Raw genomic sequence first — 21494 nt, forward strand, 5'->3', positions numbered from 1 at the left:
AGCCGAAAAGACCGTTTTTGATTGGCTGAAGGAATTAAAACTCGGTCGTAGCCCAGCACAGATACACATTGTGATTGGCTGGACAAAGACGACGTCGGCGATTGGTCAATGGGCTCTCACCCATCCAGTGAATCCTTCTCTGATTGGCTCGAGCCCCGATACCCTCTCTGATTGGCGGAGCGGGGGTTGCCGTGGCGACGCGTCCCACGCATTAGCGGGAGCCGGCGCCGCCGCAGCGATGGGGCCGGGGGACCGCCTGAAGCAGGTGAGCCCGGGGCGGGGCGGGGGCCACGCTGCTGCCGCTGCCATGGCAACCGCGCCACAAAGACCCAGCCTGGGGGGGGCCCCCCGCGGGTCTTCGACCACCTCATGAATATTCATCGGCTCCTGAATATTCATCGACTCATGAATATTCATCGGCTCGTCATGGTGGCCTCTGATTCGTGCCTGGGGGCCGTCCCTGTCCACTCAGGGAGCGTGAGCAAACCCCGCCCCCCCCCCCCCGCATAGCCGCTCATGAATATTCATGAGCATGTAAATATTCACCGCCCAAGCGGCAGGCGGGCCGGGGCGGTTTCCGCCGGGGCGCGTCCCTCGCTCGTTTGCCCTTTAGCCCCCGCCCACGCGCTGATCGCTCCCCCCTCGCACCCCGGAGGAGCCCCGCCCTGGGCCACGCCCCCTTGTGCTAGGCGCTGCACATTGTTATTCCGTGCCTGAGGGTGGCAGCTGGAGGCCCCAGTCACAGACCAGGAGGAGCCCGGGGACCTTGGCGCGGGACAGACGCGGAACCAAACGACAATCCCAGTGTCACACAAGACACCGGAGGGCCCAAGGGAGCAGTATTCGCCAGCGTGATCTGGCACACACCAGCAGCCGAACCCCTGTCACGTATTCACATCGACCGCGAGGCCCAGCTCAGGCTCCAGTGCGCAAGGGCTTCCCTTGGGAAATTGCTCCGACGCGTTGGCACGGCTCGTGACCGACGGCAGGACACCGAGATCCAGCCGATAACACATTTGTTGTTCCCACGCTCCTCTGCGGCTGCGAAACCTGGGAGACCTGTCGACAGCGCCTCAAGCGTCTGGGGAGGTATCACCAGTGATGCCTCCGGAAGATCCTTTGCGTCAGGTGGCAAAATCGCCGCACTAACGCCAGCATCCTCGCTGAAGCCAATGTCACCAGCATTGAAGCAATGATCCTCCTGCACCAACTTCGCTGGGCTGGACACTGTGCGCGGATGCCAGACTCTCGCCTCACAAAACAAGTCCTCTGCTCTCAGCTCGCCCGTGGTCAGAGATCCCGTGGTGGTCAGAGGAAACGCTGCAAAGACACACTGAAAGTGTATCTTAAGAAAACTGATGTGGACATCACAAACTGGAGGAGCAAGCCACCAGCCAACCCCGATGGCGCCATATCCTTCATCAGGCAGTAGCCCGCTTTGAGGAGAAGCACCTTGCCCTCAAAGCTGAAAAGAGAGAGAGAAGGAAGGAAAAAGAAAGAACTAACTTTCTCCCAGCAGGCAGCTGGCCTGCCACGAAATGTCTGTACCTTTAGGGGATGGGTTTGCAGTTCCAGGATCCGACTTCTGAGTCATCTCAGGACCCATATGTAAATCCGTGGTAGAGATCAGCCTTGAATCACCAATCATTTTTAATTGTCATTGCTTATTAATAAAAAGAAAAGGAGGACTTGTGGCACCTTAGAGACGAACCAATTTATTTGAGCGTAAGCTTTCGTGAGCTAAGTGAGCTGTAGCTCATGAAAGCTTACGCTCAAATAAATTGGTTCGTCTCTAAGGTGCCACAAGTCCTCCTTTTCTTTTTGCGAATACAGACTAACACAGCTGCTACTCTGAAACCGCTCATTAATAGTAATTCAAAATGACTATTCACTCCTCGATCACCTCCTTAATATGCATCATCTCCTGAATATTCACCATCTCATTTACCTTGATCACACTCTGAATATCCAAACCCAGCATTACCTAATTACTTCCCCCTCAGTAAGATTTGTCACCTACTGAATTTCCACAGCTTTAAAAACACTCATCATTGCACGTATGTCAATGTTACGGACACTATAATATAGAGGTGGCCAACATATGGCTCTTTTACCATTAAAGTGCAGCCCGCAGCCTCCCCCCCTTCACCTGCCAGATTTGGGGGAGAGGGGAAGCTCAGGACCTCTGCCTTGCAGCACCCGCTAAATGCAAGGTGGAACAGGTTGCTTAGCATAAATAGTTAGAGCTGTAGCACTTGGAGTACCTTTCGCAGAGCTGAAGAAGAGCTCTGTGTAGCTTGAAAGCTTCTCTCTCTCACCAACAGAAGTTGGTCCAATAAAAGATATTCCCTCACCCCCCTGGTCTCTCTAATATCCTGAGACTGACACAGCTCCAACTACTCTGCATACAATTAAAGATTCTGGAGCGCTTGGAAATTACTGAGGAAAAGCACTAAGAAATTGGTGGTATTATTATTATTATCAGAATAAAACATTTTGACATTGTCAAAAGTGGGCAATTCCACATTGTCGAAACGAAACGTTTTGATGGTTCCAAAGAACAATTTTTCAAAATTTCCACAAGAAATTTCAGCTTTTTGTTCTGACTCGGAACAAAACCAAATTTCAAAATGTCAGGAGGGAAATTCTGTTTTGTGATGTAGGTTCTTGTACATATGTAGGTTGTACATGTAAGCATGTCTCAAGAAAAGTCAGCATCCACAGCTGATTAACCATGTCCTCATGAATATTAATCACATTGCTGATCGCCTCATGAATATCCGTCACCTCCTGCCGGCTGATTGTCTACTCACTGATGTTGAGCACATTGTTGGTTAGCTCATGATATTCATCATTACATACAGGCAAATTGTCTCGGTTTCTGATAATCTGATATGAATTAAACTATCGAACACCCCCAGCTTTACCAACCCATTAGGAACATCAACCAGCTAATTCTTATGGCCACTGGCCAGGCTACCCCCTCTCAGGGTGGGGCATGTGGGACCTGTCATTTCCCCCCATCCCAATGTCTTGGCCACACCCCATCCCCATCATGTTCACTGACACCCCACACCACTCTCTCTTTCAGCCCCAGTGCCATGAAGCCAAGATCTGCATGTGGTGAGTAGCATCCAACCCCTCCAAAGGGGGCGCTCTGGGCACATCGCTCTGTGGCTGTTACACAGTCAGAGGCACCTTCATCTCAGCGCCAGGCAAGCCATTCCCGTGCAGCGTCTCTGCATGGCTCTTACCCACCTCCCCACCCCAGAGGCAGCTGCATCTCAGTGCCAAGCAAGCCACTCCACATGGTGTCGCTGTGTGGCTGCTACCCAGCTGCCCGACCCAAGATGCAGCTTCTGATAGTTATGTGTATTTTATTGATTGCTCCCAAAAGTAGGTGGAGAACAAACAAGACAAAAAGAACAAAAAAAGAAAGCAACTGGAAGGGCAGGAAAAGGAGAGTGCCATGTTGGTTTCCATCTGCTAGGAATTAATCAAAAGCATCTAAAAAGTCAGACCAGATCTTTTCAAATTTGTCCGAGGTCCCTCTTCTCTGAAACATTCATGCTCGTTAGCTGCCATGTCGGCCAAGTCACCGTGCCAGGCTTCTGCTCTTCCATCTCTCCCCCACAGATCGTTTGGCTCCGAGCACTGATCTAGAGAACCAAGCTTCCCGGGAGCTGAAGCGTTTCTAAATTGATGGGATTTAGCCCACAGCCCAGTTCTGGGAAGGCCGTTTATCCTCCTACCTACTTCTAGCCAAAGGGTTGTATCTTGGGCCACAAGGATGGCGCTCGGTAGATCACGTGTTGAGTTTGTAATGCTTTGCAAGGCACTACCCGCTTGGTTTGGGTTCCAGGCCTGGCACAGGCAATCTAAATTAGGGACGGCCTTTGGGGTCAGGGTACATACCAGGCTACAGCTGATCAGGTGAACCTATCTCCCCACTGGTTCTGGAGTCTCTGGTGCACCCAGCCCATAGGACGAACTATGTCCTTAAAATGCAGATAATGCGAACACCCTGCAGCTAGAGCAGGGAGGGGGCATGCAGTACTTGGGAATGGCAGAAACGGCTCAGCTGGGAGACCCAACGTATCTCCTTAACCTGCCATATTAATAGATGGTCTCTTGTCGACGTTCCCCAACGGGCTGTTGAGCCCATGCTGGGGCTTCAAATGATGCTCTTTCACGGCATTGGGGCCCCTCTCCCTGGTGCAGGAAGTACCTGGACGTTCACTCCATGGACCTCATCAACAAAGCGCAGACCACCGACGAGCTGAAGAGGTAACTGATCGTAGGACTCGGGGAAGACTCTAGGTCAGTGCCCCCCAGTCCTGGGGGGATACCCCCATCCCCTGCACCTAGGCTTGGAGTCCCCCCCCATTGTCCTTCCATGGTAGGGAGAGCACCCCCTACCAGCCCCCCTGTACTCTCAGGTCCTCCCTAGGGCCCCCCACCCTCGAGGGGGCCCCTGGGTGGGGAGACTCCCCACCCCTGGAGTCTGTGGCCCCCTGTTCGCAGGGTGCTGGCGGAGCTGTTCCAGCTGCAGGGCTGGGAATCGGACCCACGGGCCGCCATCTTGCTGGATCTCTACTTCTACACGGTGCAGTTCAGCCGGGAGCACAGCTTCAGCCGGGAGCAAAGCTCCGCCTTCTTCACCATCGTCAAAGACACCCACGAGGCCTGTGTGGGTAAGAGCGGGCACTGGGAGGCACTCTTGGCCTCTGTGGGAGGAGGGAGTCAGGGAATTGGGGCGGGGGGGCAGGAGAGCCTAAAGAAAGGGGATGAGTCTCAAGGGAGGAGCCCACAAAAATGAGTGGGGTGTAGAGGACCCTCCGTGAGTAGGGATGGGCACAGGGAGGGGGAGGAGCCTACAAGGTGGGTGGGGCTCTCAGGAGAAGCCTGGAGGTTGAACATGGCTGTGGAGAGAGGCAGTGGGGGTGGGCATGGGGAAGGAAGAGGAGGAGCCTGGAAGATGGTGTGGCTAGTGGGGAGGAGCTTGCAGGGTGGGGGGTGGCCATGGGGTGTGCAGGTCCCTCACACTCATCTCTGCTCCCCCAGAGACACCCCTGCCCAATGTGGAGGAATGTTACCGCTACTTCACCGAGCTGCTCTTCTGCCACGCCATACGGGTGAGCCCCGCCACTCGGCACCGCCCACGGGCCAGGGAGGGACAGCTCCAGCCAGGGACCCCTTGCTGTTGCCAGCTCCCCCCTGGCAGGGCCCAGTTAGAGGGATGAGTGTGGGGTGGGGAGCCTCTGCCCATCTCCTGCCTCACCTTCTCCTCTCCCCACCCCCAGCGGCCTCCATTCAGCATCGACCTCTTCAGCCAGGAGCAGCTGGCACTCATAAGCGACTATGTGGTGAACACCTACTTCCGCCACTTCAAGCTGTACAAGTACGCCTTCACACCGCAGGTATGGCGCCCCCCGGGGAATCCCATGGGGTATGGCACCTCCAGTGTCAGCCACACCCAACACCCCCTGGGGACCTGGCCTGCCCCACCACCCGCATGGCTTAGCTGCACACAGGCCCCCTTTCTGAGTCCTCCACCCACATGGGGAAGCTAGCAGAGGGCAGGCGTGCCCAGCCCAAGACCTACCTCAGCCCCTACAGATTCCAGGACGGCCCTGTTTTCTCCCCTCGCAGATCCGGCTGGACATATCGCTGTCCTACGTGGGAATGCCAGAGCCGGAGCCCGCGGCTGAGCTGGGTGAGTAGCTGGTGCTCGCCGGACCCCAAAACCTCTCGGCCATGCAGATGAACTCAGAGGAGTTTACCCTCCTTCGTACCCATAGGAGGGGTTTGGTTGGGAGGTGCAGGGGGGAGATGGTTGGGGCTTCTCCTTTCTGCTGCTGACCAAGAGCAAGCCCTGGGGCCTCGGAGCCAAGGTGAAAATGCTCGAACAGGACGGCAATTCCCAGCCAAAGAACGTTGAGACAGTGGCTTTTTGATGCCAGCAGAGTGGGGCACCTGAGGGTGCTGGGCGGGACAAGCTCCCAGACACCACAGAAGGGAGGAGGGGGCTTTAGGAGGCACGGGAAGGTGGAGCATCCAGCCAATGAAGCCAAGCCCCACCCTGATTATCCACTGTCTTCACCCCCCAGCAGGAGAGCTGGGTGAGAGCATGACGGCGCCTGTCCCCCCAGTGCAAGAGGAGGAAGCAGACAGTGGACCTACAGCCCCCAGTGAGAGTAAGAGAGTGAGGAAGAGTGAGGCCGGGAATGAGATACGGGGCCTTTCCCCTTTGGGGGCAAACGGGGCCTCCAGACTGGCCCCAGGGTGGGGGGTGGGGAATGGGACCTAGGCTTTTTCCTTCTGGGGGGCACCAGCCCTGCTCCAAATCTAGGGTGAGGGATCTGGTTGGCTGCTTTCTTCACCCCTCTCCCCCCTCCAGGCCCTAGGGCCCCGCTGCGGGAATACATCTCGGCTCAACTCTGCCAGGAAATGGCCCAGCTGCGGCTGGCAGTGGAGGAGCAGCTACGGGCCAGCGAGGAACAGTTCAACGCCAAGCTGGCCCTGCTGGAGAAGGTGCCCAACTCCTCCAAGGGGGGCGGCCGGGGCCGCCGGAAGTGAGGGGAGAAAAGAGTGCAATAAAGGACTCCAATTCTACGGTGGTGCCATGTCTCACTGCCCTGGGAAACTGCACCCTGCTGGGGGGGAACCCCAGTCTCAAGGTCCCCCCCCACTGCCCCTGCCCCAGGGACAGTGCCCCCTGCTGGGGAGACAGCTCCCAGTCCCTGCACTCCCAGACCTGGGGCCCCTGCTGGGAGTACAGACGAAGGAAGGACCCCCAGGGGCTGTAGGGGTCACAACAGATTTTTATTCTAATTCACAGGAATTCAGACTACAGGAAAAAAGTAAAAATTAACCAAGCTACATCAGCGGGGCCTGGCTAAACCATGGGGGGGGGGAGCATTTGGCCCCATCTCCCCAACTCTGCCATCTAGGTGGAGGGGAGGATTTGGCCCCATCTCCCCCAGGCTGCAATACTGACCAAGTTAAAAAAAAAAAAAAAAAAAAAAAGACAAGGGCAGGGGGATGCACACAGCACACCAGCCCCCTCCCTGCCAGACACACATGGGGTCCTTAAACCTCACCCAGTCAGGACTGCCCCTTCCTGTCCAGAGATCCCTGACAAACCTGCATTAGGGCCCCCCCTGCAACCTCCCAGTGGAGGGTTCCCTGGCCTAAAGTTCAGTGCAACCATCCCTACCCCCCACTCACGGTTCCCAGGCTAGGAGGGGGGTCACCCCAGGATCTCCCCCAGCCCAGCCTGGTCCCTGCCTCCTAGTGGAGAGGAGCAGTGGTGCTCCGCCCCCTCGCCATGGCCCAGCTCCACCCCCTCGCCCTCCGCGCCCAGCAGGGCCAGCAGCAGGGCCTTGGGCAGGTTCTCGAAGAGGGCGGCGCGGTTCTGCTGCTCGCCCTTCTTGACCCAGTGGCCGTAGATGCGGAAGGCGCAGGCGTCGATGAGCTTGCGCACGCCCTTCAGCGCGTAGGGGTCACGCAGCAGCAGCTCCCGCGTCACCGGCCGTGTCCGAACCCGGTAGCTGTTGAACATGCGGATGGAGGCCAGCACTGTCCACACCAGCACCTACCACGCAGGACAGACCATCAGCAGGAGGGTGGGGGTGCGTGGGAGAGACCATTATCCCAGTGGGTGGGAACACAGGAGAGCCCAGTATCCCTGTTCCTGATGTGGGGGGAATGAGGCAGCAGGGGAAACCATTAGCACAGGGCAGAGGGGAGACCATTTTCCAATTGCAGAGGGGAGGAATGGGATGGCAGAGACCATCATCCCACTGTAAGGAGGAGGAGAGGCCAGGTGGCAAAGGAGAGACCATTATCCACACCATTGGGGAGATGCCATTACCCCAGTGCTGCGGAATGGCTATTCCAGCAAAGGGGAGAATGGAAAAGGAAGAGGGATAGGGGGAGTCACAAGAGCCCCTTAAGGCAGCACATGGAGGAGGGGGGCATGTACCCTGAAGAACCCAGCAAAGTCCATGAGCTCCGTGCAGTGGGGGGGAGAGGGAGAACCCAGGAGAGCTCAATTCAGGTGGGAGGGGGAGAGGGGAACCTGGGAGAGCCCATTAGCTCAGTGCAGGCCGGGGGGAGTAATTGGGGACTCAAGAGCCCACTGACCCAAGGGAGGGGGTTCTTGCTGGAAGGCCCATTACAGTGATGGGGAAAGCCCTGGAAGAGCCCCAGCTAGTGGGGAGGGGGAGAAGGAGGTGACTCACCCTGAACCGGCGGTAGGGGCTGAACAGCTGGACCGGGCGCCCCACGCAGCGCTCGAAGAAGGGATGCTGCAGGGCCTGCTCCGCCGTCAGCCGCTCCGCCGGCTCCACACACAGCAGCCGCGAGATCTGCAGGGGCAGGAGGAGTCAGAGGGGCCTAAGCCACTAGACCACGGGGTGCCAGGGGACAATCCACTCAGCACAAGGGCATTGGGGGGGGGGGGGGACTGTTTTATTCAGAGAGGGTGGGGGGAAGCTGATTGATTTGGGGATGGAGTTGGGGGGTTGCGATTGCAGGAGGCTGATCCAATTGGGATGGCAGGGGGCCCTCCTGCTCTCACCAGGTCCTTGACGGTGTCGGAGCGGTCATCCCACTCAGGGGAGCTGAACTGGTAGTGCCCCTCCATGATCATGCGCAGCATCAGCATCTGCTTGCGGTGCCAGAATGGGGGTGAGCCAGCCAGCAGGGAGAAGAAGATCACCCCACATGCCCACCTGGGGGGAGGAGAGGTGGGGGTGAGGTCACGCTACGGTTCCATGAGTAAGACTTAGGGTAGGCAGAGCCACTGGGAGGGGGACAGATGGACAGACACAGACCAATGGGTGGAGGGATGGACAGACGGATCATTGGCCTGGAATCATGGACACAACTCAGCCACCGTGAATCTGCAGGGAGGGGCCAGAGGGTGGAGCCAGGAGTGGGGGATCAGCAGCAAGAGGGGCCAATGGCCACTGTGTGGGGAGCTGGGCCCCTCCCCACACCAGATGGCAGACAGGGCCACCTCCCCCACATGCTCTCAAGTCAGACCCATCACTTGCCAGGTGGGACCATGTGTACGGGGCTGGGACAGACACAATGGGGCGGGAGGGGTCAAGTCATTCCTACTGGATCCATCAGGGCGCTGGTACTGGGGGGAGGGCAGGCATGGAAACCACTAGCTGGGGACCTGGTCAGAATCCCGCACAGAGGGTGGGTGGGTGGCCAGCAGGGGGCACATGGGGGTGTCTAAGAGCCATAACAGGAACTGAGGTAGACAGGGCAAGCCCACCCACTCCCCCCCCCGCCCCCCCCAGAATGAGCCCTTCTCCCCACAGCCCAACGGTGGTTGCTGGAACAGGGACTCACAGGTCCACTTCCTGGCCGTAGCCCGGGTGCATCTCATCCATGGAGCACTTGAGGATCTCTGGGGCTAAGTACCCGGGGGTCCCGCACAGCTCTGGTGTGGGGGAGGGGGAAGAGAGACACCCCAGGCATGGGTGAGCAGGGACCAACAGTGCCCTTCAATTCCCTCCCAGATCAGCCCCATGGATCAGCCCGCCCCCGCACCCCCCTCCCCCCCACCCCGAAGCAGTCCCCAGCAGCTCCCCCCTTCCACCCAGCCATGTTCTCCCTTCCCCCAACCCTGAATCGCTCAGCCCCCCAGACTGGGGTGTGTGCTCCCCTCCAACCCCTCCCCACCCATCAGTCAGCCCCTTGGCCTCTCCCCTCCCCACAGTCCCCTGGATTGACCCAGCTAGCTCAGCCCTCCCACTGACAATAGATCAGCTTGGCCTCCCTCCTGTCCTCCCCCAGGCCCAGCCAGCCAGTCCCCTCCCACCCAGCCTGCTCTGACCCCGCAGTTTCTGCCCCGGCTCCAGCCGGCAGGAGAAGCCGAAGTCAGAGAGCTTTATATTGAGCTGATCGTCCATGAGGATGTTCTCGGGCTTCAAGTCACGGTGGATGATGTGGCTGGCATGCAGGTAGCTCACTGCCTCCAGCAGCGCTCGCATGATGCACCTGGGGGGGTGGGGGGGGAGGAGAGGGAAGAGCCAGATCACTCCTGCAGCCACTGCCTCGCCAAACAGAGGGTGCTGGGGGGAGCAGGGCAGGAGCGCGGCTGCGGGGGAGCTCCCGGCTACTGCAGCCCCAGCTTCCCCCAGCAGCGGGCATTGTACGGTACCTGGTCTCCTTCTCACTCAGGGTCACTTTCTCCGTCAGGTAGTCAAAGAGCTCCCCACGCCGCATCCTGGGGAAAGAAGGGGGTTGTCAGCCAGCTTGGGGGGGGGGGGGGCGGGTGGCCATGGTGGGGTGACAGGGCAGACTGGGGGTGATCAGCCCTGGTGGGGTGGGTGGAAATTGGCCCAGGGAGCGGATGGAGTGGGAGGGAGCCCAGGCAGGCAGTACAGGATGTGGGGACACCACCTTTCCCGATCCATGGGCACAGGCACCCCACACCACAGCAACTCTGGGGTCTGCAGGAGGTAGGCTGGTTCCATTCCTGGTGTGAGAGCCCCAGGGCATGGGGGGCCCCTACAGGGAGTGGGGGCACACGTGAGTGTGCCGGAGGCCCCTGCGGTGTGGCAGGCCCCTGCAGGGGTGGGGGAGATCACTCGTGGTAGGGTCCTGGTGGGAGAAGTGGGGGCTGGGCAGGCCCCTCTGGGGGAAGGGGCATGGGAGCGCAGGAATCTCATACTCACAGATCAAACACCAGGAACATGAACGTGGACGACTCGTAGGAATCAATCAGTGAAACTGTGGGGAGAGAGAGGAGTGAGAGGATGGGGGGGTTACAGCGGAGCACTCCTTGTGTCGGGGGTGGGACTTCCTGCCAGAGGGGTGCCCAGAAGATTGCTGGGGAGGGGTCACTAGGTACATAGGCACTGCAAACAAGGGATGTTCGTAACTGGGGTTAAACTACCAGTGAAGACGCAGTGACTTGGGTTAGCCGGGGGAAACTGACACCAGCCGTCTAGGCTTCAAAGCTCCGCTAATACCAAATTCTAAGTAAGTCTCGCATGCAGTGGCTGGAAGCGGACAGGGAGAGGTCACCCTTGGTTTGTTTGCTGTCTGCTTGTCTCGGGTAAGGGACGCAGAAACAGTAAAGCATCACAATGAGCAACAGCGAAGCAACTGCAAAGCCAGAGCTGGCCAGGCTGGAGGCAGAAGAAAGCGACAGAGAACATGAGCACCAGAAACGGTGAGCAGATCAGGGAGCTGCCTATTGGCAAGCCCTAGAAGGTGAGAAGCAAAGAGAAGAGTGAGACGCAGCAGCTCATGCATGAGCTGCGGAGCTGAGAGAGAAAGAGATCCAAGAAGAGGAGCAGCGAATGTATAACCTGGACAGATCCCAGCATCACCAATCTCTCCCTCCACTCAAAGAACCCTTAGCTCAGACAAGTTGTATCCTGTGTACAGGGAATCAGCCTGCACTAAAGAATATCTGACCACATTTGAAAGGCTCTGTGAGATTCACAATATTCTTGAGGACAAAAAAGACCCCCCACTGACTGCAAAACTGTCTGGTAAAGCTTTGAATGTATTTAATGAAATGCTGATTCAGGAAGCGTTGTTATACAGTATCGTACATTTCAAAAAGCTGTTTTACAAGGTTTCAAGTTACTCCTGAAGCGAATAAGACGTGCGACAACAAGGAAATGGATAAAGGGGAAGAGGGCTGAGGATTACAACTAATGATTTGATATCTTTGCTCCAGAACATTTCCTGCATATGTGCACTGACAACATTAGGAACAGTCTGTGAGATAAATCTTTAAAATCTGTGCAAGAGATGGCCACTCTGGCTGACTCCTTTGTGCAAGCCCAGAGGTGCAATGAGTGCAAGCCACAGAAAGGAGGGACCCAAACCCAGCGTAAAGGGGATCCCATTTTACCCCTGGGAAGGAGGCCTAAGGACTCACCCCTGCAGAATCATTCCCCTTCTGAAAATCCTCATCACAAACCTCCTGTGACAGAGGGTCCCAGTCAGTGTTTCCATTGTAACTCCACTGACCACCTGAAAAATCAGTGGCCTGAGCTAAAAGAAACCAGGCCCCAGCCAACCCACATTAACGCAGCTGTCCTTAATACAGGCGCTCCAGAGCTACTCCCAGGGTATAATGATGAGTTTTGTGAGGACTGACCCCGAGGGGGTAGCTATGGAATTTATTAAGGCTTCCAGAGTAAATACCAAGGAGTGCATGATGTGGAGAGACACCGGAGCCCAGATCTCTCTGGTCAAGGGAAGCATGGACCAAAAGACTGACCTGTTACCTGACCAGAAGGTGGAGCGTCTGGCTGTGGGGGGATATAACATTCCTGTACCTTTAGCCAAGGTGCATGTGGACTGGGAAGGTTTGGAAGGTGTCTTGCCGGTACGGGTGCGGGATAGTAACCCCATGGAAATGCTTGCTGGGAATGATATTTTGCATATGGCTATTAATGTGGTAACTTGTAGCAAAAGGTAATCATATGCTGGGATCCCAGAGGAGAGTGGTAAAATCCCAGAGATTGCTTGGGGGGGTCTATCTAGCTCCTCTGCAGCAGACGGAAACTGCATTTCCACATGTGGGAAGGGGTTGAGGCTGTGTCCTGCACGGCAGAGAAAAACAGCATGGCCTCGGGCTAGGGGCGGGGCAGAGAGAGGATGAGCCCTGTGACTGAAGACACTGTCCCAGATATCAGATTTTTTTGTTTGTTTTGCAACTGAACAAAGGATAAACCCCACTCTAGAGAGCATAAAAGAGTGTGTCCTAGATGAGGCCCCAAGCAGGGAAGATGGGGAGAGGTTTTTTAAAGAAGATGGGAGATTGCATAAAGATGCTCCATTGACAAAAAACCAAAAGCCCTGGGCGTCCCTCTAAGCAGTTGGTTGTGCCCACCAGCACTGTGGGGAATTAATGTTGTTAGCACATGACTGACCTTTTGCTAATCACCTGGGGCCACACAGAACCTGAGACGGGTTAAAAGAAAATGTCTGCTGGCCAGGAAAACAGAATGATGAAAGGAATTATTGCAGAAGACCTGCAGGACCCCAGACAGTTCCTCTACACCCCTTGCCTCTGATACGAGAGGCATTCCTGAGGGTAGCAATGGACATTGTGGGTCCCATGCCCATGTCCTACCAAAAGGGGGAAGAAATCTATTTTGGTGGTGGTGAATTTGCCACTAGGTATCCTGAGGCTGTAGCGCTGACTAACACCGAGACAGAGAAAGAGCCAGTAACTGAATATGTACACAGGTTAAAAAAGGAGTTAGAAGACATGATGGCTGGTAAATGAAGATATATATCATGTTAGAGAGCCTTATGGTAATGTTGTCCCACAACTAGTCCATGTGAGCAGACTTAGAGCCTATCACAGCAGGGAAGCCATGGTGAACATGATCCACTGTGTAGAGGGGGAAACTGAGGCACACCACCTCATTGATTGAATGGCTGAATGCCAAACTGACTCAGCCCTGGAAAGCATCACTATCTGCAGTGCATTAACACCAGTTGAAAGGGCAGAGGTGTTGTCTGTGTTGCAATAACACAAAGAAGTGTTTTCTCACGAGCCAGGGAAGATCCACTTGCTAACTCAGAAGATCATTACAGAAGGGCCACAGTCGCCCCCCAGCAGACCCTCCAGGGCCACTTGCAAGATGCAGGAACAAATTCAAACAGCAATACAAAACACGTTGGACCTGGGAGTAATTAAAGAGTCTGACAGCATCCGATGAAGTGAGCTGTAGCTTACGAAAGCTTACGCTCAAATAAATTTGTTAGTCTCTAAGGTGCCACAAATACTCCTTTTCTTTTTGCGGATACAGACTAACACGGCAGCTACTTGGAAACCTGAGAGCTCTTAGGTGTCACCTGTGGTCTTGGTCTCTAAGAAATACAACACTTTATGGTTTTGTGTTGATTATAGAAAACTCAATGCTTTGCAGCACCAGATGTGTATTTCATCCCTAGAATTGATGATATAATGCACATTTTAAGGAAAGCTAAATATCTCCACTCTTGATTTAACTCAAGGTTACTGGCAGATTCCTTTAGATAAGGGTGCTCAGGAAAAAAAAAAAAAATCGGCTTTCATCACGGATATGGGACTCTGGGGTCATAATGTTACCATTTGGGTTAATTAATGCTGGAACCAACTTTCAGAGGCTGGTCAACCCAGTGTGAACATAAATGGTTTGCAGAGCTCTGCAAACCATTTAAGGACATCGCAGTGTTTAGCAATACTTGGGCAGATCACAAAACACACTCGGAAGTTGTGCTGTCAAAGCCCAAAGAGCTAGGCCTAACCATAAAAGCCTCTAAGTGTAAAATTGGAGCAGCCACAGCTCCTTATTTGGAACACTGGGTAGGGGGAGGGTCACAGATCCCATGAGCGCTTAAAAAGTTGAAGCCATTGGAAACTGGCCTGTACCTCAAACCAAAAAACAGGTCCACTCTTTCATAGGTTTGGTAAACTATTACTTGAGGTTTGTTGGGGTTACTTGGGGTTCAGCAACATTGTATCTGCAATCACAGACCTATGTCACAAAAATAAATAAATAAACCTAACAAAGTCATATGGACAAAGGCACATCAAGAGGGATTTGATAAGGTGAAGAAAATCTTGTCCAAAAAAGCTAGTCCAGATTTTGACAAAATGTTTGAACTGTGTACAGGTGCATCAGACATTGGTCTAGGCCAGGGGTTTCAGACACGCGGCCCATGGAGTTATTTCCTGTGGCCCGCCATAGCCGCAGACTCCACCGGCTGCCAGGCTCCCCTCACCCCCCGCCTTCCCGCCCAAGCGCGCCACATCTCCGCCTACCTCCCAGCGCTTCCCGCTGCTTAGGACTTTCCAGGAGGGAGGAGCGGGGACGCGGCATGCTCAGGGGAAGAGGTGGAGAAGAGGGGCCAGGGAGAGGATTTGGGGAAGGGGTTGGAATAGGGGCAGGGAGGGGGCGGAGCTGGAATGGGCGTGGGGAAGGGGCAGGGCCTCATGGAAGGGGTGGAGTGGGGAAGGGGCCGGGGGCAAGGTGTGGGGCTTTTGTATGGAAGGGTTTCAGTGATGCTGCCCTCGGGCCAATGTACTAGTCCTCATGTGGCCCTCGTGGTTATTTGAGTTCGAGATCCATGGTCTAGGCTCTGTGCTGATGCAGATGGGGGAAAAACAACAAATACCCCATCACCTTCTTAAACAATTGACACCCACCGCACAAAATTATCCTGTCATAGAAAAAGAACATTATGCTACAGTGTAGGCAGTCAAGCAATTAAGGGCCTATCTTATTAACAGAAAATTCAGGGTATTGATGGATCATTCGCCATTAATCTTGTTTAAAAAAACCTGAAGGCTCAATTTCCAAGCTTCTATGCTGGAGTCTTATACTCCAAAAATTTGATATGGAAATTGTTCATATAAAGGGAAGGGAAAACATGGTGGAAGATGCCCTATCCAGGAAAGAGGGCCCTGACCTGCTGCCTCCAGGTCAGCCAGTGACTAATCTTACTGCAGCTCTGTAAAGGGGGAGGTGTGACAGAATGTACTTCTGAATTCACACCCTACGCACTATTGTTATAATCTTTGTAAAAAGCACACCCTGCAAGGGATCATTTGAAAACTCATAATTTGCTAATCATTGTCATCCTGATAAAATATGTGTGGAAATATAGTATGTGAAGTTAACACATTCCTCTGTATGGTGTTAAGAACATATGTTTCAAACCGAGGTTGGCAAACAGGTCTATCACAAACAAAGGAATGGGTGCTCTGTTTAATTTGCATTTAAGCAGTAAAAAGAGTCATCAAGCAGGAAGGGAAACAAAGGAAGCTCAAACAGGTGAGAAAAAAGCAGCAGGGAGCATCCTTCCACACAGACTTTTTATCTCTTGGAACCAAGTTTTAAATGTTTTTCAAAAGAAGAACTGAAACTACAAAAGAGAGGGAAAAACATCCCAAGACACCCCTCTCTCTCTGTCCATCGATTCTCTACATCTAAAGGGACAAAGGAAGCAGCTGTTGGAATGCAGAAGGGGTCCTAAGTTAAGAGGTTTGGTCAAACCGCTGAGTATCAGGGGGGTAGCCGTGTTAGTTTGTATCCACAAAAACAAATCCACAAACTGCTGAGCGCACGCGGTCAGAAAACAAACTGTTAAATTCAAAGCAAGGTTAAGTTAGGCATCGGTTGCATTTTATCTTTATTTTTCTTGTACCCATTTCTGACATTTATGCCTCATTACTTGTACTCACTTAAAACAACAATAAAAATAGTCATAAATTTAATAAGTACAAAGAGATTTTATCTAATCAAGTATGTTTAAAATGAAGTGTCGGGGAAACGCCACTGGGGTGGTAAGTTGTGTGCATTATTCCTATTAAAGAAATAATGCACTAAATGTAACTTGTACTGTCCAGGAGAGGGTTGGGCACAACAGGACATACATTTCTGGGGGGGAATCTTAAGACTGGGGGTGTATTGGGGGTCACCCTGCTGTATAACCCAGGCTGGTGAGAGCCAGATTGTAACCCAGGTGTGGCTGGCAGGCTTCAGCTACACACAGGGTGTGACTTGCATGCTATTTGTGAGCAGCCCAGGTGGAAGGCACTTCAGCAAGGTTGCAGGCAGGAGTGACACAGCTGTTCATTAGTCTGGACTGCATCCTGGTATGTCACAGGGGATGGTACCAGGGGTGGGACTTCCTGTCATAGGGGTGCCCGGGAAATTTGGAGGGTGTTACCCGGTATAGAGGCACAGCAAAAAGGCGTGTTCTTCACTGGGGTTAAACTAGCAGTGAGTTGGGTTAGCAGGGGGGAAAAAAAATCAATTCCAGTCCTCTAAGCTTCAACCTGAGCTGTTAAATCTTCATCTCTACTTCACAGCTCCCTGGGTGCAAGCAGCGATGTCTGTTTCACTACAGTCAAATGTACATCTGGGAACAAAGAATGTTGGCCATACTACAGGATGGGTGACTCTGTCCTGAGAAGCAAGTGACTCTGAAAAAGATTTGGGGGTCATGATGTATGATCAGCTGATCATGAACTCCCAGTGCAATCTGGCAGAGAAAGGCCTAATATGATCCAACGGCTAGAAACTGAAGCTGGACAAATTCAGCTCAGAAATAAAGCGGACGTATTGAACAGGGGGCATAATTAACCATTCAAACAAATGACCAAGGTTCCCGGGGGATTCTCCGTCACTGGCAATTTTAAAATCAGGACTGAATGTTTTTAAAAACACCCACTCTGCTCCATAAGGAATAGCCCAGGGAAGCTCTCTGGCCTGTGTTATACACGAGATCAGACTAGATCATCCCAGTGGTCCCTTCTAGATTTGGAATCCATGAACTCAAGGCCACACCTGTTTTTTGCAGTGTAAACATACCCACTTACTGACATAGGGTGTCCCAGGGGGACGGAGGGTGTCACTCACTGATGTAGGGGTGCCCAGCCACCTGACGCAGGATGGCAATCTCCTTGCCCGTGGAGGTCCGCACCTCCTCCAGCTGCTGCGGGGTCATGCGCTCCGGGGTCACCTCAATGATCTTCACCGCAAACTCCTGCCCCGTCTGCTTGTGCACGCAGCGCCGCACCACGCTGCTCACGCCCCTGCCATGGACAGACCAACAGACACCACGTGAGACAGACACCCACAGCCCTCCACACCCTGTTGATTCATACGTTTCAAGTCCTGATGGAACCACTGTGATCATCTAGTTCCAATAGCTAGTTACTTTCACTGTGAGATGTTTACAAATTCAGACTACAAATAAGATGCACAGTTTCAACCTCCAGCCGTTGGATCGTGTTAGACCTTTCTCTGCTAGACTGAAGAGTCCATCATCGAATTTTGTCCCCCGCATAAATACTTAGAGACTGTGATCAAGTTACCCCTCAACCTTCTCTTTCTTAAGCTAAATAAATTGAGCTCCGTAAGTCTATCGCTATTAGGCAGGATTTCCAACCCTTTGATCATTGTCATGGCTCTTCTCTAACCTCTCCAGTTTATCAACATCACCTGCTCACCCACCTGCTACGGACAGACAGGCACCCTGGTGAGATAGACAGACTGACACCCACAACCCCCCCCACCCCACGCTGCTCACAGCCCTGCCATGGACAGATGTAGCCGCCCATCTCTGTGTGCACAGAGCTCCCCCTAACCCCAAACCCCCCCCCAAGTAAGGAGCGAGACCCTTCCCCCTGCCCCACCTGCCGATGACGTCCTTGGGGTCATACTTCTGGTAGAATTCCTTAGCGCCGGCCCAGTCAGGCAGCTCATCGTCTAGCCCTACATCTCGGGTCATGCTGGCCGGCTCCCCAGGAGCTGAGCTCCAGGACCCCCGCACCTGCTGGGTGAAAGAAGAGTCAGACAGCAAGTGGGGAGGGAGCAGTGATCTGTCCCATAGACCCTCCACACACACACCCCACCTTCCCCTGCAGCATGGGAGACCCCCAGCGCAGCCAACTGGCCCCATTCCCTCTCCCGTCCAGCCCACTTCACTTCCCCCAGTTCCCCACTTCTCTTCCCCAGCAATCCCTTTTCCAGCTAGCATACCCCCTTTCCCTTTCCCCTCCAGATAACCAGCCAGATCACCCACCTCCTTGCATCCCCCCCATCCAGTCCCACCCATGTGACCCCACCCAGACACCCTCCCACAGAGTGCCCCCTCCACACCCACGTGCCCCTCCATCCCAGCCTCCTCCCACGGAGCACCCCCTCCCCACTCACGTGCCTCCCCTCCCCAGCCATCTGACCCCCTCCCAACACTCCCTCCCCAAGCCAGCCAGCCCCCCTTTCACTGTACCCCATTCCCAGCCCCCAGGCTTGGGGTGATCAGACCTCAGCAAGAGCCACTTTGAGGGGAGCCATCTTGGAAGGGTCTAGACAGGAGCTGGAGGGCAGGGGGAGCTCCGGGTGGGATGGAACAGGAGGAGAAGGGTGAGGGAGCTAAGCCAGGCCAAGCCGGCCTGGGCAGCGAGGGCAGGCTGGGTGGCAGCAGGGGTGATGCTGAGCGAACAAGTGGGGAATGTGCAGGGTGCAGCCAGCCGAGCTGGGGATCCCACCCACCGCAACCACTGACTGGGTCCGCGCCAGCGCCCCACCACAGGGTGCCCTGATCCCCACCCAGGGGACCCAACGGGGCATCCCCCAGCCTCCCCCTCACGTGGCCTCCCCCACACATGGCGTCCCCGAGCCCCCCCCACGTACCCCCCCACACACGGGGCGTTCCCGAGTCCCCCCCCACGTACCCCCCCGCCACGGGGCGTCCCCCCCAACGGCGCGTCCCCCAGCCTCCCCCCCACGTACCCCCCCACACACGGGGCGTCCCCGAGCCTCCCCCCACGTACCCCCCCGCTACGGGGCGTCCCCGAGCCTCCCCCCACGTACCCCCCCGCTACGGGGCGTCCCCCAGCCTCCCCCACACACACGGGGCGTCCCCCAGCCTCCCCACGTACACCCCCCAGGGGGCCTCCCCCCCCAGCATCGCGCTCCCGCCCACTCACCCGGCACCTCGGTTTCGAGCCGGACTCCCAGCCCCGCCCCCTACGTCTGCCCCGATTGGCCCGCACTGTCCCACTCCCACGGGAGGAGAGGCAAGACGACCAATCAGCAGGCAGGAAGAGTGAGTCGCGAGCCAGGGGTCATGAGTCGGGGAGCCAATAAGAGGCGGATCTAAGAATTAAGCCGCCGCCTGATTGTCCAGTCGAGCTGTGGGGTGGGGCCGGGTGTGGTGAATGGCGGACAGCCGGACCAATGAGGAGTCCAAGGCGGGGTTTGAACCTGAGTGAGGGCTCAATTGACCGACCAGGAACGGGAATGTGGAGCAGCCCTATGATTGACAAACCAAACTGCCAGTCAGCCGAGGACAGGGGCGGGTAGCTCTTTAAAACTAACCAATCAGGAGCCAAGAGAGGGCCCGCCGGAGGGGAACAGGGGGAAGCTCTTAGAGGAGCAGCTTCCTGGGTCAGCCAAGGGGCAGCCAGGTGACCTCTGACCCCAGAGGCAGGGTTAGGGGCCCTCACGCCAAAGGGGGTGCAGCCTGGTCACGTGACCTGACCGGTGCCCTGGGCTGTCACATGGCAAATGCTGACCCCCAGCTGACCCCATGGTGCCCCCCTGGTCACGTGACCCCCCCCCCCCCGGTGGCCCCTGTGGCCCTCGGGCGGCTGGGCTGGGGGCACTGCAGCAGGGGGGCTGCCCTGGACCCATCCTGCCCCCGAGGCCCCGTAGAGCCCGGGGCGGCCACTGTCCCCCCGGCCCCCCTGCACGGAGCCCAGCCACCGGCCTTCGGCTGCACCCGGGGTCGGCCCCCTTTCAGTGCCGAGTCTTCATTGAGTCCCCCTCATTTAGGGTTTCGCCTGCCGGTCGTACATGGTACCGTTTTTCGAGGGTCTCTTTCTAGAAGTCCATAATCTATAACTAAACTATTGTTGTATGTAAAGTAAATAAGGTCTTTAAAATGTTTAAGAAACTTCATTTAAAATTCAATTAAAACGGGGAGCCCCCCCACCCCTCCCACCCCACCCGGACCGGTGGCCAGGACCCAGGCAGTGTGAGTGCCACTGAACATCAGCTCGCGTGCCGCCTTTGGCACGCGGGCCATAGGTTGCCTACCCCTGGGCTAAAGCATCTTCCAGAAAGGCCTCTGGGCTGGATGTGAACGTGGGGTGGCGGGACCCCGTATCCCTCTCCCGAGTGCGCCCGATTCACCTTCCTGCTCCTCTGCGCTCCTCCCCTCCTTACCCATCCGTGGCTCGCGTCAGCCCCTTGTGCCCCCCGCGCCGTCCTGGGAGCTCGTGTTTGTCCGCCCTGACCCCTAGATCCTTTTTGGCGTCACTGCTGCCCTGGCTACAGTCCCCCATTCGCGTGCTCTGGCCTGCGTTTCTCGAGCCCAGCTCTGCATTTGGTTGTGTAACCCACATACCTCCCAGGAGCGGTGTTCTGTCCCATCTAGCGGCACCGAGACCACTTAAAGAGAGAGATAAAATGAGTCTGCTTAACAGCCAGGTGGCTTTTAGCTCATGCGGTAGAGTATCAGGCACTAAGCTCCAGAGCTTCCACGTTCAATCCCGATGACCAGGGTCTGTCGGCATTACATTAGGGCACCTTTTGTTTGAATGGGCCCAGCTTACTCTGACCCAGAGATCCCTTAATGCTAACTGATGGATGACATAAGTGATGCACAGAGGTTTACAGGCGTCTCCTGGGGCTGGTATATGCATAATAATTCACCAGTGGAGGGGCATGTGAGGTCTCCACTGACCCAGTAGGCCACTAATCAGCTTAATCTTTGCAAAATGATAATAATATTTAAGAAGTTATGTTTCTGTACTGAACATTATGGTTTTAAGGTGTGTAAGTTAAGACAGGTCAACTGAGGGTGGAGGTGCTTATCTCTCCCAGGCTGACCATTGCGTATTGTGTGTCTTACAATGTAAATCTATTTGCATCTGGAGCCACCAGCTAATCAAGACTGCGAAGTCAACAAGAGATCACAAAATCTACAGGAAGAAC

The 21494-nt window shown here is 55.2% G+C and overlaps 2 protein-coding genes across 11 annotated transcripts; one reads left to right on the forward strand and one right to left on the reverse strand.

Moving 5' to 3' along the window:
• Positions 1–158: 158 nt before the first annotated feature.
• CFAP119 (cilia and flagella associated protein 119) lies at positions 159–6615 on the forward strand. 7 transcript variants are annotated; one of them, XM_048854465.2, is made up of 9 exons: positions 159–265; positions 3092–3123; positions 4222–4287; positions 4525–4694; positions 5065–5135; positions 5304–5420; positions 5653–5716; positions 6111–6197; positions 6401–6615. In XM_048854465.2, the coding sequence occupies exons 1-9, from the start codon at positions 239–241 to the stop codon at positions 6577–6579; spliced, it is 813 nt and encodes a 270-aa protein (XP_048710422.2). In that variant the 5' UTR covers positions 159–238; the 3' UTR covers positions 6580–6615. The 7 variants fall into 7 exon arrangements, with proteins under 7 accessions (XP_048710422.2, XP_048710426.2, XP_048710425.2 ...); XM_048854464.2 differs by lacking the exon at positions 159–265 and adding an exon at positions 306–1608 and having other exon boundaries at positions 6114–6197; XM_048854463.2 differs by lacking the exon at positions 159–265 and adding an exon at positions 310–1608.
• Positions 6616–6804: 189 nt separating this feature from the next.
• Positions 6805–19543, reverse strand: PHKG2 (phosphorylase kinase catalytic subunit gamma 2). 4 transcript variants are annotated; one of them, XM_048854447.2, is made up of 10 exons: positions 19484–19543; positions 18188–18327; positions 17409–17584; positions 10701–10755; positions 10184–10249; positions 9857–10020; positions 9370–9460; positions 8585–8738; positions 8247–8372; positions 6805–7597 (listed from the first exon to the last, which is right to left on the reverse strand). In XM_048854447.2, exons 2-10 carry the CDS (start codon positions 18280–18282, stop codon positions 7253–7255), a joined length of 1272 nt encoding a protein of 423 aa, XP_048710404.2. In that variant the 5' UTR covers positions 18283–18327; positions 19484–19543; the 3' UTR covers positions 6805–7252. The 4 variants fall into 4 exon arrangements, with proteins under 4 accessions (XP_048710404.2, XP_048710402.2, XP_048710401.2 ...); XM_048854445.2 differs by having other exon boundaries at positions 18188–18324; positions 19484–19538; XM_048854444.2 differs by lacking the exon at positions 19484–19543 and adding an exon at positions 18819–19099 and having other exon boundaries at positions 18188–18324.
• Between the last annotated feature and the right edge of the window lie 1951 nt (positions 19544–21494).

The sequence above is a fragment of the Caretta caretta genome, chromosome 6 (assembly GCF_965140235.1).
Source record: "Caretta caretta isolate rCarCar2 chromosome 6, rCarCar1.hap1, whole genome shotgun sequence".
Lineage (NCBI taxonomy): Eukaryota > Metazoa > Chordata > Testudines > Cheloniidae > Caretta > Caretta caretta.